The 20,438-nt window shown below is 42.4% G+C and overlaps 1 protein-coding gene across 1 annotated transcript; it reads left to right on the top strand.

The window, feature by feature from the left end:
- Positions 1-703: 703 nt before the first annotated feature.
- Positions 704-19,028, top strand: cacnb3a (calcium channel, voltage-dependent, beta 3a). Its single transcript, XM_027019249.2, is given in 16 exon segments — positions 704-830; positions 939-1,053; positions 2,163-2,255; positions 9,169-9,288; positions 9,551-9,673; positions 10,506-10,563; positions 10,566-10,620; positions 11,056-11,132; positions 11,273-11,292; positions 11,802-11,882; positions 11,979-12,037; positions 13,171-13,271; positions 13,531-13,682; positions 13,834-13,929; positions 14,821-14,991; positions 17,478-19,028. Coding segments are annotated over 15 exon segments (1,704 nt in total). The 5' UTR covers positions 704-830; positions 939-972; the 3' UTR covers positions 17,895-19,028.
- The last annotated feature ends 1,410 nt before the right edge of the window (positions 19,029-20,438 follow it).

Genomic DNA, 20,438 nt, shown 5'->3' with positions numbered 1-20,438 from the left:
TGTAAACAGCTTGAGAATGGAAGTAGTGCACTTGATGTATGTATTCATTTCAACATCCCTGTGGCTCTTGCTGACAATCAAAAATACCTTCTACAGCAAGTTAGTTTTATTGCTAGTAATAGGAAATTAAATATTCTAAAATTGTTTTATTAGTTGAACATAGAAGCTTGACCTGATATGGAAAATACTTAAAAACTTTAATTAAAACCCATATTTGAACCTTCTTAATTTAACTCCAACTTTGTATCAGTTCAGAGCATAACCTAAATTTTTATGGTTTCATTGAACGGGAGTCTAAGTGATTTTGTTTTTAGCCTAAAATAACTTAAATTAAAGACACATCTCTTACAAAAGACTTTATTTTAACGGTAGCTGAAAGCAAAGTAAGACAAAACACAACAGAGAGAGGTTTGTTGCACCTTAGGATGTACAAAATAAATACGTGAACGAGGTAATACTATGTCCAGCCTTATTCGCTTTAAATCGCGTCGTAGGCCATTACCTTTAAATGTTTTGTCGTAAGGCCTGGAACTAAATCTAGGTGTCCGCAGAATGCACTTATACAACAAAGCTATATGTATATCCCAAACCCACACTAGAGAGAGAGAGAGAGAGAGAGAGAGAGAGAGAGAGAGAGAGAGAGAGAGAGAGAGAGAGAGAGAGAGAGAGAGAGAGAGAGAGAGAGAGAGAGCTGAGATGAGCTCACACACGGCTGCGCGAAGCTCAGCGTTGCAAACAGCGATATCACGGAAACCTGTACCGTACTGTTGCCCGTGGACCCACTTATCTGATTCTTAATGCTCCAATCGTCGCGGAACATTTTTTTGGGGGTGGGTGTTACATGCATCGCCACAAACAAACGCTCACCTTTGCCGTTTTATTCTGATACTCCCTTTCCTTCATCTGCATGTATTTCGCATCACCGTCGCGTCCAGCAGCCCGTGTTCCCGCCTCCCCTGCGCTCTGAAATAGATGGTGCAAGTGAAAATGTCCAAACCGTCCGCGGACCTGCTGTCTGGCGTTGAGAGCGGCTCCCAGTCGCATTATTTCCAGGTAAGATCGCTCGTCTTGACCGCAGTTTCTCAATGGCGCTACTTGTTCAAACAAAACCTGTGTACTTTCTGCCCTCGCCTGTAGCAGCGCGTTCCGTGTCTGCAGCGTTAAAACAGCTCGCAATGCAACGTTGCGATATCGCAGTTTCGATCGCACACGACCACTTGCCGTTGCAATGACCGGGATAGGGGCCGATAAGACGCTTTGTGGTATTTCCAGCCCCGGTGAATAGCACGATTGCTTTTATTTCTCTCGCCCCGTCCAGTTCGGCTTGAGATTTTCCCACCGCAACCAAGGCCTCTGTTCTCTTTATACTGAAGCGTTTAAATCGTTGGTGTGTTGTTCCCTGAACACTGCATTGTGATCCGTCTATAAATACACATCTACGTGGATGTCCTAAAATCAAGGATGAGGAACGGTGTCGTTTAGATGTGCATCAAGGCTTCACTTTTGGCTAGTTCTCGCGTCTCACCTGTAGCCAGCGTCTTTGAGCGCGTCAGAGCGCAGTGTGGAAAAGACCCCATCTTCCTGTAGCCTAAAGTTAATTAACTTCATTAATGGTTGTTTAATATCATTTACGGCTTAAAATGCAGTTCAAGATGGAATATTATTGAAAAGTGTGCAAAGGTTCAATAAAAGGGACCAGTTGCGTATTTTTATAAAACACTTTATTAAAAACCTTATATATGTCCAGTTAGAGATGTTGCCATACACACTCGGTGTAGCCATCCTTGATCATCAATGATCATTACCACCCATACAATATATGTGGTAATGACGAACTGTGTAGAGTTTGACTAACAAATTGTGGATAGGAATGCGTGAGCTACAGTAACTGTACACGTATCAATGTATCTACAGAATACTTATGTTTCTAATGAAGAGGGCATATTGCATTATATTAACTGAAGATAATCTGCCTATAAATCCCCTTCTTTCAGAGTTCTACAGTTTTAGAGGTTGTGACTACTTTGTTGTGTTAAAATTCCTTGACAAATAATTTTAAAAATTATGTTCTAGGCTTCACATGAACTTTGTAGAACAGTTTAAAAAATGTGTTAGCCAGTGAAGTTGTGCTCAACCCTGTTGCGTCACGTAACTTTCTGTAGTTGCCAAGAAAGCTGCCGAAACGCAAGAGCCGCTTTAAACGTTCGGACGGCAGCATTTCCTCTGACACCACCTCCAGCTTCATTAAGAGACAGGTAAGGACTGACTACAGCTGCCAATCACAGTATCCCACCTATGCTATTTGCTTACCCGCGCTGCATAGTCAGGATGCTTTGGTAATTTACTGAAAAGTTATTCTGAGAGATCATTCACATTTTGAACCAGAAAACAGATGGTATCTGCATTTTCAACTAATTTAATAATAATCCTAGAATTAACATAAGAATAAGGGCACTCAAGAGGTCTAGAAAAAAAAAACAATTACATGGTGTATGCATCCAAACACTTACAAACTTAATGCAAGTGGTGAAAGTACTAAGACTTAAAAAAAAAATATATATATATATATATAGATTATAGAAAGATTATAACATGAAAAATGATATGAAAATCTTGAAAGTAATACTTTGATAGTGTTAAATGCTAAAGCATGCATGTTTATTACAGGGTTAACCAAACTAGCAATGGACTTGCCCGAGCTGCTAAACTCTTGCTAAATTCGAATCTCAACATGAACTTTAAGAATGAAATTATGTCAGTATCACTTCTTCTTCAAAATTCAGTAATTGGATTTGGTCATGGCTTAAATGATTACTTTTATGAATCAGCAGCTAATTCTGTTGCTGTTATTGCCTGCTTATTGCTTAGCTGAGCCCTGGGTTGTAAAAAGGCCATTTAACTGCTGTTTTAGTTTTGTTCGTTGTGAAACACCTCGTAGCTCTGATTGGAAAGGTGCTATATAAATAAAGGCTTAATTACGTGCTTACTTACTTACATCTTTGAATTATCTATATTACTGAACAAAACATAATGTTACTGCATTTATAGCAGCCTACCTAATAACAGATATTTTTTTTCTGTTGCAATTCCACAAATATAACATAGATGGCAACAAATGCCTGTCAGCTGTTTTTCCGCAACATCTCGTTAACATGAAAATCCTATTTCAGCCCAGTTTTTAAACTCATGTTTCCAAGTCAGCCCAGCCAGGAGCAGGGGTGGGGAGATTTGGTGTTTGGTGTTATTTATGACAGTCCTGGGAAACGTTGAAGGGGTGGGTTTATAAAGTTAATCATTGTAAAACAGTTCAGTAAAATACCCCTAGAAGGGTCAGTGATAGACAGCTATTGGTAGACAGCTAACACTGGACAGCTAGTGTATCCAAAATGTCATAAGGACTATCTCGATAGAGTGAAGAATGAACATATGATTTATATGGGGAAGGATGTTAATTAACGTAATCAGGGGGTCAGCGGCAGTTTCAATTTTCTCCCAGAATATCACACTCTAAAATATTAATGGAAGTCATTTGGAATGGAAGCCAGTTGGATGGTGTTAACTCATTCACTCTCTGCTAGTTCTGCCAGTGCTTACCTGATGGTGGAAAACAATACAAAACAAAACATGAAAGCCATACTCTGTGACTCTTCAGATAAATGAAATGTCATTAGTGCATTTAAAGGCATTAATAGATCAAAATCTTGCACTTTAACAATGCACCTTCAACAATGTTTGTATTGAAGATTCAACCCATTTTTTGAATGCATAATTCAAATTTTGAAAAAAACAAAGTCTAGATTTTCCAACAAGCTTTGTTTGTGCCTGTTCGTCCGGGTGAAAGGTTTCAGGCTTAGTACTGTGTGTTTTCCTCAGCCCAAATGGCACACACATATGGAAAGTCTGCTTTGTTCTTGGTTTTCTTGTTACCAGTTCATTTTTATTTTTTTAAAAAATCTTGCCTATGACTCAGGTAGGCCTTGTCTTGGCGGATCATGACTCATCTCTGCAGAAAAAACACTGACATCTGCATTTTCTATGTACAGCTTGTTGTATCTACCCATCTAGACATTATCACCTCTTCATGCTACATCATCATGTTCTTTAAGAAAAACTTTCATAGTCTTTCTTTGTTTGCATATGACCTCAAGAAGAATATTCCACCACTGAATGATATGGCATATTGCAATATAACAGAAGATGAAGGGATTCGATTGAATCCCAGAAATCTGTTACTAAATATTAACTGTGAGAGAAAAGTGAAGCACTTTGACCCTCAGTAGGACATCATCTGCACCACAAGGAGCCAACCAGAAGGGATCTATGCATTTCATAATAAAATACTCACGCGAAGGGAGTGTATCCCAGTCTGGGGCTAAATGAGAAGACGACACTCCAGCTTAAGGAAAAAAACACGCAGCTCATCAATTAATATCAGTGACAAGCATTGCAGTACTGTTATCAGTAAGGCTTGTATGATATCACAAGGCTGACTGAAGCCCAGACAGCAAATTAGATGCTATTTAAGCATTAATCTGGAGAGTAGTGTGTGTTATTTACCCTGTTTGTGCTATTTATGTTTTTGCTGTGGAGAATTGTGCTACCCCTTTGCGATGGGCACAGAAATAGAAGTATTTTCTGGCACTGTTAAACCAGACGTTGGAACTCGAAATATCTGCACATAGGTGGTGTGTAAATTCCACATTTTTCTAATCTAGTCCAATAAATCTACTGTAAAACAACTATATGCCCCCAAACACACATACACACACACACACACACACCTAGATCCCAGGAGAGGCAGTTAATGATGTGATGAGGTAGGCAAGATATATAAGGGGAAGGGAGCAGCGGCAGAGATATAACGACGGAGGCAAGAGAGAAAGGCAAAGGGATTCGCATCTACGAGGAGGGCGCGAGAAGAACAGCTTGCGCGCGAGAGCATTCTTATTAATACTGCTGATGCGCTCATCATGAGCCCATAGAGGACTAAAGAGGAAAATCACTTCAGACACATTTAGAGTGAGTACATCTATCTGTATCTGCCCTTTTCCAATCTCATCTTTGCTTTCTGCTCCTATCTCAGATTCAGTTTGCCTTACTGTAGTTTCACTGAAATTACATGATATTTGGAGTTGATTAAAAATCTAGGGAGATCGTGCTGCCGTTGTTGGTCATAATTGTAGTGTTTTCTTTTTAATTCTGTATATTAACGGCACTTTAAGAAGAACTGATATTGGAATTATTACCAGTAACTGAACCAGCACCAGAGTTATCCTGGTGTTAGCGTTTAGCCTACTAAAAGCATTTAGAGCTACATGTTAAACCCCCTTGAACGTGTTTTCTCTCTTGTTTTAGACTCTGAGTTTATTTATCACACTGAATTCAGATCACAGCCAAACAGATCCTCTAAGAATATAAAGCCATCTATTTAAAGATCATTTTACACAAATCCCTGTAGACGTGGATACTTTATTGTGTGCATGTAAATATACTAAAGCCACCTTCCTCCATGCCTGATTGCTTTAGACTGATTGCTTTAGACTGATTGCTTTAGACTGATTATTCTCAGTGATTTAGCTTTCCTCCCTCACTCTCCAAGTCCATGTTGAAAATACAGACAACAAAGACCTGGTGCAAGCAGTGCAAGCTAGTGTGTGTGCGTCCAGTCAGAAACACAGAAGACGAGAACATTTCAGGGGGACAGAGGAAGAGGAGGTGTACAGTAAAGACAGGTACTCTGGAATGGCTTTAAAATCCACCGCATTAATAATGGATGGGGAATGGCAGTTCTGGCAGTTCACAAACAGCTGTAACATCATTAAGGATCACTTAGGCCCAGTGCTTCTGACATGCACGGCCCATAGGCACAGGGAGGGGTTGTGTGTGTGTGTGTGTGTGTGTGTGTGTGTAGAATGACCTGTGTAGTAATGGTAGTAGTAGAGTTCCATGTCTAATTCTAGTGTCACACTCAGCAAGGTAAGAATTATTTGCTTATATGTGTGTGTGTGTGTGTGTGTGTGTGTGTGTGTGTGTGTGTGTGAGTGAGAGAGAGAGAGAGAGACAATATGTGTGCATGTGTGTGCACTCCCAGTGTGCCCAGTAGACTGTTTAATTCACACCTGTGTCTGGCAGTGCTGTGTTTTTGTAGCCAAGCTCCAGACTGATTCCTTCCCATCACTTTCCATCCACATTTCTTGCCACATCTCCTCCAGTTAGCATTTAAAGTTTAAAATTTGTGTTCCCCCCCCCCCGCCCCCTTTCTGTCTTTCCGCTTCATACATGGCAACTCTCGCCTCTTTCTCTCCCTCTCTGTCTCTGGGGTTGTTACTGCGGCGTTGGCTGTTGGAGCAGTGAGGGGGTTAGAGAAGAATCGGTTCTGTTATCTAACATGCAGACCCAGAGGAGATGATGCTCCCCCTGTTGGCCAACAGCAGTCACTGCAGCCTGCTTCTACCGCCTTCAAGTAGAGGACAGTGCTCTGTGGTCAGTGACACGGACCAGAGCGCTGAGTGCGTGAATCAGCTCAGACGTTTTTTGCAGAATTATATGTTTTGTTTTTTTTTTATCTCAAGAGGCAATGTCAGACTTGCAGTTGTTTTAAGACGTGATGACTCAAAATGGCGATTTCAAATGCTTCCTTTATGGATAGCCTTGAACCTGGAATCTTGTGTTAAAAGACACCCACTTTAACCAGGCATACGCGGAGGACGTGTTCAAACATTTGCACTCTGGTTCTCCCGGACTGTTTCTCATTCTGGCCCCTCCCCTGCCTCGCTGCCGCTGTGTGAGGCTGTTATTTAGAGCTGACAGAATCAGGGCTGAGGTTCATCTCCAGAGCCAAATATAGGAGAGGATGCAAATGTCTACTTAGGTCTTAGCAACAATGAGATCCCACTCACTGCTCCGGCACTCACAGTTCTGCTTCCTCTGGCAGACATATGTTCTCTCTCCCGTCTCCCACCTCGTTTTTATATATTTTTTTGTTTTATTTTGCTCAATCTATATTTCTTCTTCTTTCTTGTACTTTTCGACAATAACTGTAAACACCTGCTTTAATGCCACTGATAGTTCCATTGCACTGCTAGCATTATTAGGCATTTCAAAGGCAATTTGACCATAGATAACACATGTGCCAAGTCTTAGTTGCCTTTAAACTCTTGCATAATCTATAACCTCAGGAGTACCGATGCTAAAATAGATGTCAGAAATGGATAAGTGAATACTGTGATGTGTATCCCTCTACGAACCCCTACTGAGATTGTTCAGGGAGACATGAATGATGAATGTGCGTAGGGGAATAAAGTGGGGTTGTTGGATTGGGGGGAAGGTGGTGGTTTTGTGCTATATTTGGCTTTGCAGAGACAGCAGGTGTGGGAGGGAACCTGGTCTTCAGCTGGCACCCGAGGCTTGTCTCTACTGCTGTTGGTTGAGAGCGCTAAGGCACTGCAAAGCAAGCACCTGCATGCAGCTGGGTCACGGCTCGGGCGGAGGTGGGTGGAGGTTGGCGGATTAAAGGGCTTTGATTGTGGAGAGGGGACGCTCAGCAGGGGGGCCCTGATGGAGACATTCAAACAGTACTACAGCGGCCATGGCTTTTACAAACGTGTTTACATGATGTTGACAACGTATTGATAATAGCTGATCAGTGGTAATGGTCATAGGATAATACAGCTTGACCAGTCTGGTAACTTAAATGCATGATTTGCAGACATGATAACTGATGGATATTGATATCCAGAAATCTTATATTGTTATTTCTGGTAAGTGCAATGTTTAAGGTGGTTTTATAGGAAACTAAATGTCTACATTTCATGGATTATTTCTCAGCTTGTCTTAACTTGACTTTATTTATTCAGAAATGAGGTTACTTGCAGTTTTGTCTTATGATAGCGAAGTAAATGTATGAATGTCAGATACACGCTGAGTTTTAGTTTTTGAGATTAAATATACATATCCTGAAAATATTTAGGGACTTATTTTTTTATGTGTTGGTCATGTTTATTATGTACACAATTGTAAATACCAGCAATGAAATGCAGAGACTAATTTACTTAGCAGGCAGTAAATTTAGTTTTGCTCATTCATATCAATTTCTGATTTTAGTGCAAGTACCCAAATATGCAGTGCTAATGGTTCCTGTGGGAATGAATAAATACAGGTTGCAAAAAGAGGAGTTAACTAAGATTGATCAGACTGATAGAGCACTTCTATAGCTTGAGTTTTCCCCACCAATACCCAGGCACAGAAGTGCACCATATCTAGGTATTCCAGAAGAAACATGCGTGGGAAAGGAAAACGTTTACTGGGGAAACAAAGATCACCCGTGCGACCCGTTTATCCCGTAAACGATCTGTGGCAAATATGTCTCTCTAGACGACCACTCCTAGTGATGGCCTGCAGATTCTGCTGCCCGAACAACGACACAGTGCGAATCCCTAGCCAGAAGGAAGGAAGAAGTGCAGATTTCTGCAGACCAGTTCCTGATATAGTTAATAAACCATCGTGTCCCGCGTCTCCCCGTGCTCTCGTTTTTCGCTCGAGTCACAACCTCGTACCGTGCTCTCCTCATCCTCGTCGCTCCTTTACGAGCCCCGCGGAGCACCTCGCACGCGCACACATACACACACACACACACACACACACACACACACACACACACACAGACGCGCGCGCGCGCGGAGGGGGGGGGGGGGGGGGGGGTCGCAGGCGCAGTACGCACGGGGTTGCAAGGGGCAGAACAAGCCCGTGACGTCTGCGCAGGCTTGCGCGCGTCCGTCTGACGCTCCAGGGTTTTGCAGGGCGCGCGTGCGCTAAAACAGGCTGCAAACCGCCGCCGGTTAGGAAGGTGGGACCAGGGAAGGATGCATTGGGAACGAGAAAGTGTTGGCCTGATTGAAGCAACTCGAGTTTGAGGCTCCTTTACTGTGGTCACGAACGTACCTAAACACTGCTGTCCGATGCTTAATATTTGTAATTTATATCGGATTCTTTGCACAGTTTGTTAGATTACATGCGTTCAGTGCTCCGTGCGGAAACGCGTGAACGCCTCTGCTATCGGCGTGCATCCTCTCCAATGGCAAATTCACGTCGGTGTTTCTAACTGTTGCTTGAAAGCGATCTGCCTTGTGTGCGCTTGTTTCCTGACGGCTTTGATTGCGGTTTCGGTAGGGTTCGGCCGATTCGTACACGAGCAGACCCTCGGATTCCGACCTGTCAGCGGAGGAGGACCGCGAGGCGTATCGGCGTGAGGCCGAGCGCCAGGCCCAGCTCCAGCTCGAGAGAGCCAAGGTCTGGAAGTCGGAGAATTATATGACCCGGGCATAATGGTTCATAATGACTTAATACTAATGACCGTGTTCCAGATATAGCTCCAGATTCTGGAGTAATGAATTATGATGAGGGTCACTTTTATTACTATTAACTGATATATGTTTTATTTGTTTGTGTTTTATGTGTAGTTTTACTGGACATGTGGGCAATAAAGTTAACCAAAGAATTTCAAGTATTTTTTTTGGTCACTGTGCATATCAACTGAGGCTTTCTCTCGCAGTCCAAACCCGTGGCTTTCGCGGTGAAGACAAATGTAAACTACTGCGGCGCTCTCGATGAGGATTGCCCTGTTCAGGGTGCCGCCATAAACTTTGAAGCCAAAGATTTTCTGCACATTAAAGAGGTGACACAGCCACATACAGCCCGGTAGCTTCATACTGCCTAGTTTTAACGCCCAGTGTAGCCAGACATGGATTATACTCTCAACATCAGTGTCAACACCTTCCTTAAACCCATGTTCACAAAATTCTAATAGGTGCGTTAAGCTTATAGGTATATTTTATAGATATGCAGTGGCAGACTGAAGGCCATCTGTTATAATTCATCACCGGTCAGTTTCTGACAATAGGACCGTTGCTGGCCAAATATTAATTTAGTGGCAGACCATTCTTGGCAGCAACGATGCAAAATGTATCAGTTACAGCTGATACATTTGTTGCTAGAGCTCATATATATATTACCCAGCAAACAGTGATTCTTCAAAAACCACAGAGCTGAAGGAAGACTAATGCAAGCTGTATGGCTACATATGGGCTATAGCCTCTGACAGTTCTCCTAAGGTGTTCTAATAAATAAATGCGTCTAATAAAGTGGATGTGAGTGTATAAAGCATACCAAATCATAATTAAAGTAAGAAAGGTTGGCATTTTTGAAGTCCGAGATGTATGCTTAGTTTGCACATTTACATACGTACAAAGTTTAGTAAATCACTATTGTTGGCGACAAATACTGACAATCTTATTATTAGCAATCGGCATCTAGCTTTTCTTCAGTAATTCTTATAATTTAACAGAGCAGATTTAAGGGTCAGTATTCAGCATTTGGAAATGGGCTATCGAGTTACCGAATTACGTTTCGCAGTATTTATAAACACTACAGTCCGCGCTTATATTTCACTGTTCAAAGAAAACCGTCCGCTTGTAACGTACCTGACGGAGCGTAATATTGTGCTGTAGAAGTACAACAATGACTGGTGGATCGGGAGGCTGGTGAAGGAGGGAGCTGACATCAGCTTCATCCAAGCCCCCTCCGTCTGGAGGCCATGAGGCTCAAGCAGGAGCAGAAACAGCGGTACGCCACGGCCTCGAGCCGCCGCCTCACTCTCTCGTCTCGCACTCAGGCCAGTTGTGCGGGTTTTCCAGACACATTAAAGCTCGTCCTAGGCGTCTTCAGGGCTTTCAGTGGACAAGGCTGAACAGGTCAAATTCATCTTTGCCCATAATTCCAGTGGGTTTTTTTTGTTGTTGTTCCAAGCCTGCTTTATAATTTTGCTAGTCCTGAGACAGGACGCAAGTTATTTTTCCTTATCTTAATGCATTTTGGGCCAATTATGGAAGAGTTAAAGAATATAACTAATCATTTTGACATTCTTATTTATTGTAATATTACTGACAAAACTTATATTGCTGTTTGTAAGTTTGAGTCCAACTTCTTAAGAGTAGTTTAGATCAGGGAAAAGGAAGTCTCTACGCTTGTACTGGAACAGAACAGTTTGATTTTCTGCAGGAAAAGTGGAGGTAATTCCTCCTCCAGCCTGGGTGACATGGTGTCAGGAGGCTGGAGATCCACACCGCCATCTGCAGGTGAGAGTGAGGATGACAAGGCATAGACTTGACAAGGCATATCTTTAATCTTGCCGAAAGGAGGTTTAAATTGAAGCGAAAACAAATTACAAAATTATTCTGTAAGTTGTTTCTGTTTTGTTTTCTCTCATTTTCAAAAGCCAAACAGAAGCAAAAGCAGGTAGGTTTGTTCATGCGGCTACTACACACATGGAATGGCTGAGTTGTGTTTGTGTGTGTGTAACACACATGTAATGGCTGAGTTGTGTGTGTGTAACACATGGAATGACTGAGTTTTGTGTGTGTGTGTGTGTGTGTGTGTGTGTGTGTGTGTGTGTGTGTGTGTATGTGTGTGTAACATCGAATTGCTGAGTTGTGTGTGTCTAACAGTCCTGTTTTCCATCCCCGCATATGTTCTTTTTGGGTAATTCACAAACTGAGCTGGTTCACTGCAAATATAATCATACCAATTTAAATTTACATCTATATGTGCCAATTACACTTCAAATATGAGAACCCAATACTTAGCTTATATTCTACTCCATACTGTACATTTAAGGTGAAATATCGCTGGTATAACATATATCCATTCCCTATTTCCCTTCATGTTGATTTATTCTAAAAAGTAATTTAGACTTTAATTTTTAGAAGATGTTTATCAGTGTTTGTTGTTTTTCATTTTCCTGCTAGACTGAACATATTCCTCCATATGACGTGGTTCCCTCCATGAGGCCAGTGGTGTTAGTTGGGCCGTCACTGAAGGGCTATGAGGCAGGTGTTCGCAGTGTGTCACACGTGCACCATTTTAGACACTTCTCATACACTCTTAAGATTCTCAAATGTACCACGAATCTTTGTCAACCGCAGGTTACAGATATGATGCAGAAAGCTCTGTTTGATTTCCTCAAGCACCGCTTTGAAGGACGGTGAGTAATAACTGAGAAATACCCATCAGAAGCCGTACTTGTCATGCCGGTCAGCGTGTTGTATCGCTACGCTTGAAAAGTCAAGATAAAAACAAAACGTGACTCAAGCTTCTTTAGGATAGTAGTGGTTTGATTCTGTTTGATTCCCAAAGAAATGACAACATTCATCTTTTTATTGGACAATGCAGGAAAAAAAGATTTCTGGATATCTTCGTTAGAGACTTTTATTTTATTAAATATTAATAAGTAATATGGATGGGATAAATGGTGGAAACAATGGTGTGCTTCACAATTTGTGGTTTTTCTGAGGTTTACTAATAAATTATACAAAATGCAGTACTGCACTAGTACCACATTTGAAAAAGGTTATGAGTACAGTGATATTTCTTTGTTTCAATTCTATATTTAAAAAATGCAAAAAGTATTTATAGAATTTAAGCACTGATATTATACGCTAAGAAAAGCACACTGTGACAATTTACAGAAATAATGAACAGTTAATACTTAGTAAGAACATTGTGATATTGCCCACCCCTATTAAGGAACAGCCCTCATGTTTACACATCACCCTATAATCAGTCTACTTGGTAAAATTAATGTTATTCTGTGGGTTTGCACATAGCAGATGTATATTGCAGTAGGCTGAAGGACAGGGTAGCTCTGTGGTTAAGGTACTTGCTCTGTAATCAGAAGGGTGCTGTTTCAAGCCCCACTACTACTAAGTTAAGGCCACTAAGCAAGACCCTTCACCCTCAATTGCTCAAGTTGTACTCAGATTTGTAAGTCACTTTGAATAAAAGCATCAGTTAAATTGAAAATGTCATGTTTTTTTTTTTCATTGTTTCTGAAAATCTGACCGACTTTAATTTCATATTAAATGAGATTTAATTCTGTTTTAAGCTTCTGTTTAAGTTTACAAAAATCCTTTATTAAAATGTTTGAGGTCTGTAAGGTAATGTTAAACTATGTATATCCCATGTAATGTTGAAATGCAAAGTAATATTAAAACTGCAGTCTATGTAAAAAACAAAACATGCAGATAGTGTTTTTTGTTCGTTTTGTCCACTGATATGTTTGAGTGGTAATAATATTAGAGTCTCATAACACTGTTCTGTGCTGTTTTTTCCTGATAGGATTTCTATAACACGAGTCACTGCTGATCTGTCATTGGCCAAAAGATCAGTTCTGAATAAGAGACCCATCATGGAAAGGTCCAACACACGCTCCAGTTTGGGTAAGAGCGCATGGCTCACACACACACAAAAACACACAAACAAACATAGAGAAATATACCAGTTCAATACGTACAGCTAGTATAACCATCTCTGAATAGAGAACTTTAAGCTTCTAACTCCTACTGCATAGTCTATGCTCCCATATTCTCTGGCCTATTACTCATACGTATGTAGGTGCACTGGGGTCAGCTGAAGTGTTCACTGTGTTTTCCCCATCTGAACCCACACACCGAGCCTGTTTTTTGTGCCTGCTCCCAGCGGAGGTGCAGAGTGAGATCGAGAGGATATTTGAGCTGGCCAAAACTCTCCAGCTAGTGGTTCTGGATGCAGACACTATCAACCACCCAGCCCAACTGGCCAAAACCTCACTGGCACCCATCATTGTGTATGTCAAGGTCTCCTCACCGAAGGTAGGCCATCCTCTAATGATATAGCCAGCAGTGTTTGTTACAGTCAGAATAAGGCAATTAAGTGGAAGACATAATGGAGCTGTTGCTAGAAGCTCAAAGAGGCTTTGACTGACAAAACCCTTCCACTTTGTCTCTGCCTTACTTTCTCTAGGTACTACAGAGGCTAATAAAGTCAAGGGGGAAATCTCAGAGCAAACACCTAAATGTACAGATGATGGCAGCAGACAAACTGGCTCAGTGCCCACCTGTGAGTCAATGCATTTTCACTATACATGCAGTATATTTGATGCTCTTCACCATTACCTTAAAAGCACTCACTAGGCTCATAAAACACAGGCAAGCATAGACTACTCAGCATAGTGTAGAGTTTAGAACAGAGGATGCAATATTTCCTTGCATAATAATTACACATACAGCCCGTGTGCCTGTGAGCCAGGTTCCAGCCAGGGATGCGATAACATATTGTTCAATAATCAGCTGACAAAATTTTAAAACTTGCACTGTGGGCTGATTTTTTACAAACAATTGTCTCATATCAACCAGAAAAGGTGACGACATTTGCTGCCTACAATGCTTCATACGTAAGATATGTGGGAGATACACTTTAAACTTGGGAAATTGGAGAAAATATCATAAAATGCATATTTAATCTTATGTAAGTCAAAAGGAAGCAGGGCCACCATTCTATTGTACTGATATAGTATTAGTTGTATTATGATTGGCCATTGGTACTGGCCAAGTGCTCCACTACTTTTAATTACATTTGGTTATGTTGTATTTGACACAGTCTGACATAATAGGCAGGTTCTATCATGTAGAGCTTATAATTTTCAAGAAATTGCAAATTTCATAATTCCATTGTTATTGAAACATGTTTAGAGATTAAGGCACAGTTACCAGTTTTTCTCTAATTTTATCTGAATGTGTTGGCCTTTGCAGTTCTAGTGAATAAGACGTTTGCTGTTCCAAACCCCATTCTGACACAAGCTATGTTGCATGTTGTTCCATAGAGCCATTTTCCTACCTGTCGCACAAAACCATCTCCTGTCACCAGACCTCCATCCTAAGATATTTAATATAATATCTTCTAACTCCATCCCCCACATGTCATCTCTCCTCCACCCTATTTCCCCATCAGGAGATGTTCGATGTCATCCTGGATGAGAACCAGTTAGAGGATGCCTGTGAACATCTAGGTGAATACCTAGAGGTCTACTGGCGCGCCACTCACCTGCCAGGCACCGCCTCCCTCAACCCACTACTGGAGCAGAACCTGATGACTCCACCTTCAGCCGTCTCCAGCCTACAGGTATGCGTTTCAGTACTCGCTTCACATAAATCCGCTTTTACCATTTCCAAAATGTAAACAGGAACTGCGTAAAGAAGACAGGGGATAGTTATCAGCAACACAAGGTCCCTAGCATGTTCCAGTGTTGCAGAAACTGGGAAAAGTGACATGGCATGGTTTTTCTAACATAGTTCCAGTAAATTACATGTAATTGTATCTTGTTTATAGCCAGTGATTGAACATCACCACTCAGAGACATTTTTTACATACAAGTTTCTGACTGATGGGGCGTGGAATGACAGCTAAATATTCTTCTCCAGTTGGAAGTTAGCTAAATTCAGTTCATTCTGAGATGAGCCCACATGAGCCCACATGAGCCCACATAAGCCCATTCAGGTTGGCCCAACAGTGAATAACTACTGGTGCCCCAGTTAAGCCAGCGAAAAATACATAGACTGACCTAGAAACAAAAACATTGCTAAGTTTCAGAAAACAAACCACTACAAATATCTACCAGGATGATAGATTTTTATTGCATACACCTGAGCTCAGGTTCAGAGGATTTCACCTTATTAAGAAAAATGAATATTGATAATTATGTGTCGTGAAGAAAGCAGACGTTAGTGAGTCCACTAAATACCCCACTCTGAGCTGAGCAAAACCTGTACTTCTGTTCAGTTTGATGCTAAGCTCTGTGGCCTGCCATTTGACCAGAGGCAAGCTAGTCATCTGCAACATATAAAAATATAAACAAATATACAGTTATTTCTTTAGCTGCTTCTTATCCTGCAAATGGGCACAAACAGCCCCACTGGTCTGGAGTAGGAGGTATGGCTTTTGAAAAGTCATCAGTAGCAACTAGGGTGAAACGTTTCTAACAAATAGAGTGCTCTTCTACCATGTTTCATGTTCCAGCCATATATGTTGTCTTGTCTACAGAGCGTCGAGTGTCGTCATCTTGTAAGTCCTTCTCAATCTGTCCTTCTCATCCATGCCTAACATTTTTGCAGTTCTCAGAAACACGGGAGTTAATTGAATGATCGCTTACAGACTCAGGGTGAGTAGGAGGGATAGCTTTTATTCATTTCCCACGTGAAGCGCAAATGGATTTCACACTCTTGACTCCTAACACCCTATGCTCCCTGTAACCCCACCCCCACAATGGAAATAGCCATGGCTGGAAAAGTGTTTAAAATCATATGTGCAAATATATGATTTTGATATCCCGTGCCAATGGAAGCATGAGAACTGCTTGTTTCATTGATATCATGGAGACATATTAGCCTACTACTCCATGCCCGTGAGTACCGAAGGCTTACAATGACTTCAAGTTCCGAATATGTAACGAAACATACACAGGATAGTTATCTAGCTGTAACGATCGAGAGGACGATTAGTTAATTTACTGCTATGTTTTTATAGAATTAGGCCTACTGAATTTCTAGTATGCGGGTCTTTTTTTTTTTTAAAGCTAACCGTACGTGTTTTTCAGTAAAGGCTATTTCACATCATAAAAAGCCATCTTTTTGTAATAAACGTACATTGCCGCTTAAAGCGGGACCGGTGCTACTTCTCTTCTTTAGCCTGGTGCTCTGGCTTAGCTGTGTGCTTTTTGCAGGCAAGTTGGAACACACCAGCTTTACACCGGCTTCTCGCCCCGGCCTAAAATGCATGTGCGCGCATCAGTGTCACAGAAAGGGCATAAATGCTTTGGTTCAAACTGTGAAACACGAGCTCTCTAAATTGTCTGTAGAGCAAAGTTCTAATATAGTAAGTAGGCTAAATATTTTCTCTCTTCTCTACATCAAGGCCCTTCAAATGTTATTTGATTGGATGTAAGAGGAGTTACGTAAGTAAGTTGCGGGTTCGTAAATAACACCCGTTATATGATTTTCATATAAGGACGAGCGAGCTGCCTGTAATTTCCAGATAATTAGCGGTGCAGTCACAGTAGAAGACTGGAATGCTCCACCATCCTACAACCGTTTGGTTGATTTTCACATAGATCTCTCCATGGCCTCCATGAGATGATTTCACAAAGCAGATACAGTGATGGGTTTTCCTCTACTTCCTTCAGGAAAAAAAAAGAAGCATCTGCAGTGACAGATGCTGAGCGGGAGGGAAAGCCTGTATCTGTAATGACAGAAGACGCTTTGTGAATGTCCCCTTTACTGCAGCCTCAAATGCTAACGAAACCCCTTCTGCTCCAGTGGAGATTTGCCACACCATGCTGATTTTGCAACTAATCAGTGCTTTTTCAGTTGTTCATGCCGATGCAAACCACACATAATTGTTCCTTTCACTTCATTTGTCCGTGGATATGATGTGCATATGTATTTAAGCGGAATTATGTTTTCACGTCTACCATCTGTATCCGGGTTGTGCTGTTTAGGAGCAAGCCGTTTTTCTTTGGACTGAAAAAAACACCCCTCATCCTCTGTAAGGTGCCCTGGATATTTACAAGAGATGCGCCCCCACCCCCCTGATTTTCCCCCTCTTTTTCTCAGAACCAGAACCAGAACCAGAACCAGAACCAGCTGTTGTCGGCAGGGGGTGCCGGGGGGGTAGAGGAGGAGGAACAGGGCGAACGGGACAGCCTCATGCCCTCCGACGAAGTCAGTGACTCGCGCTCCCTCCGCGGCGGCGGCTCGTGCTCCCTGCATCCCGCAGAGGACGAAGGGGAGGGGGATGAGGAGGAGGAGGAGGAGGAGGAGGAGGAAGAGGAGGAGGAGTACGAACCCCCCCACCACTCGCACTCGTACCGGGACATGTACCCGCCTGGCCGCAGTCACCCTGGCGCCGTCCACAACGCCAACGGGCACGAGTCACAGGACCGGCTGCTGCAGCAGAGCGACTCGCGGGGCGTCCGCGGTCACCGCGGCGACCGGCCACGCCCCCGAGCCTGGCCGCGGGATAACTACTGACCGGCAGGCGGGGCGGGGAAGAAAAGAGAGTGGCAGGCAAAGCAGGGAAGAACAGAACGGGAAGTTTGAGTGCGTGGGGAGGAAGTCGGCGCCTCTGCGTTGATCCTTGGCGTGACATCAAAGCTGCATGCTGTCCAAAGGTCGGGGGAATGTTTGTGTTGATGAGAAGCATTGCGTGCTGCTGTTCTAGTGTCGAGGAGGTCCATTAAGACAGAACTCAGGCAGAACTCCTCCTTATGGCTCCGATTCGTGTCCATCTGCAAACCAGGAATCTTGAGTGTCATCGGCTAAGTCCAATACCGCTTAGCATAACTGACTAAAAAAAAACAAAAAACATTTTTCCCACACCTACTGAAGATCATAGAGCCAGGCAACAGGAAAAGCACTTTTTAGTATGGGATATAACATAGTGAATTATTGTAGCATTTGGTTGGAGTTTAAATGTTGAAGTTTTCGGCTAAGGTGGTTTTAGATGGTTTCAAATGCCACCCAGCCAACTTTAATGCAAAACAGGGAAAAGCCACATGTACATGAATAGTCTATTTTTGGTCATGTTTTGCCCCCACCCCTTACACGCCACTAAAAAGACACTTGGATGTTTGTGTACCGTGTTTATATATCCTTGGCGGAAAACACTTAAGGAAAGGCACAGAACAGGGTATTGCTGTCTGATTGATACGACTACAGGCATGGACGCTGCTGTTTACATGTAACCCTTCTACAGTTCAGTCTTCCCACGTTTTTTGTGTTTTCTTTCTCTCCTGTAGCCCCACTCTCGTAAAGAGCTTCGCGACGACTTCGTTTGCAACGCTAATAGCGCCACGATTGGAAGAAAGCAGAGTATCTAGGTCAGGATTCATGTACAGAAAGCCAGACTTAGACACGTTGTTGCTTAGGGGCCGCCCATCGTCCTCGCACCCACCCTTTAAAGCAGGCAGTGTAGCGTTCCATGCCATTTTAACGGGAAGAGGGAAGTCTCGGAAGCAAAGCAGAAAAGGCCATGTGAAATGTTCCACTGGTGTACTGGGCCAATGGAAACGTAATCGGAGCACTGACTTGCTTGTTCCTACCGGAGAGGGTCTTTGGGAAAGTCTTCAACGAGACGGCAGTCTTTCGGCTTCCCGTTGCACCCCCCCCCCCAATCTCTTTCTCTTCGCTCTCCTCTCACCGAGGTCTGGGAGCTTGTGAATTTTGGCACCAGGAAGGGATGTGGGTGTGCGTTGGGTAAAAGAAATGCGTAATACGCGTTATACTCGACGGGCCGAGCAGCCTCACGTTGGCTGCTTTAACAACAGTGATCAAATTAGCACGGGTTCAAGGAGCGGGACACACGAATGACGGCGACTCAACTCGGATCTTACCTGTAGCAACTCAGGATAAGGTTTATCCAGTATCGGACAACTTCAGCTGGCCTTAACTTTTATTCCTGTATATCCAACACTGCATGAATAAGATATGATTATTTAGAACTATTTGCACATTAGGGTTTGGGAAAGGACCGTAAGAAAACTTCTGAGTATATAATAGAGTAGAAATAGCTACTCTTATTTTTTATGTTTCAAATCTGCAACAGGATAATATTAATGCATCTGCATATGCGCAAGTAGTGTATATACTGAATGGGTACATGATATTTAATATTTAATTCTTCAGCAAGTCATTTTACTTTGTTATGGAACTGCATCTAGTTTTGAAGCGACGTTTGCAATGTTTACAGAGTCAGGACATCTCGCTCACGGTACTGAGAGGTGAAACGGATCGGGCCGTACGTCACGTTGGGTGTTGTGTGGGTATGTGAAGTCATATAAAGTTGCATTGCGTTCACATGACGTGATACCCATAGGTTTATTTAATCAGGACAAAGTGGTCGTCACTTTGCGCTTCAGACCTTTTTGGGAATCTTGGGAATTGTTTCCTACCATGGCAACGATTTGGTTATCGTCCTGCGTCAGCCGCAAAGTACTTGCAACCATACACACAGACTAGAGTGAATGTACCATTGCATGCCTTAATACTACTCTTTGTATCAATGTATAGCCCTCCAGCATTGAAAGACCACTCTGATTGTCCCCATGCTGATTGTCCAAAGCATCTTTGATTGTAACATTTCCATGGACTCCAAAAATTCATGTGCACAAACTTGATTCTGTTCAAGTGGGAGCATGGGTCTCCTAGATCCAGTATGATCCTAGTCATGCAGAACTAGGGAAAGGTCACCCAACTGATGAAATAGTTATATAGTTTAATATACAGAATTTGGCCTTTGCTCCTCAGTGGCACTATGAATGATTTGGCAACTACTTTTCACAAATAATCCTAAATCAAATTATATAATGTCAGTTTATATATTATGCCACTGTCCATGCAAACAGTGAATACCAACATAACTGACCAGTGTGCACCCCTTATGAAGCTGAAACAGAATGTGGATTACCACAGCCTCCACCAGAGGCTTTGAGAAATCCGTGCGCACTCAAACACGACACGGTGTGGGGAGAACTCTGTTCCACATCCACTGCAACCCCTCCAGGGTTTTGCACACGG

This window comes from Electrophorus electricus, chromosome 24 (assembly GCF_013358815.1).
Source record: "Electrophorus electricus isolate fEleEle1 chromosome 24, fEleEle1.pri, whole genome shotgun sequence".
Taxonomy (NCBI): Eukaryota; Metazoa; Chordata; class Actinopteri; order Gymnotiformes; family Gymnotidae; genus Electrophorus; species Electrophorus electricus.
Note: the sequence above shows the minus strand (reverse complement) of the source record. Positions and strands in the feature narration are given on the sequence as shown.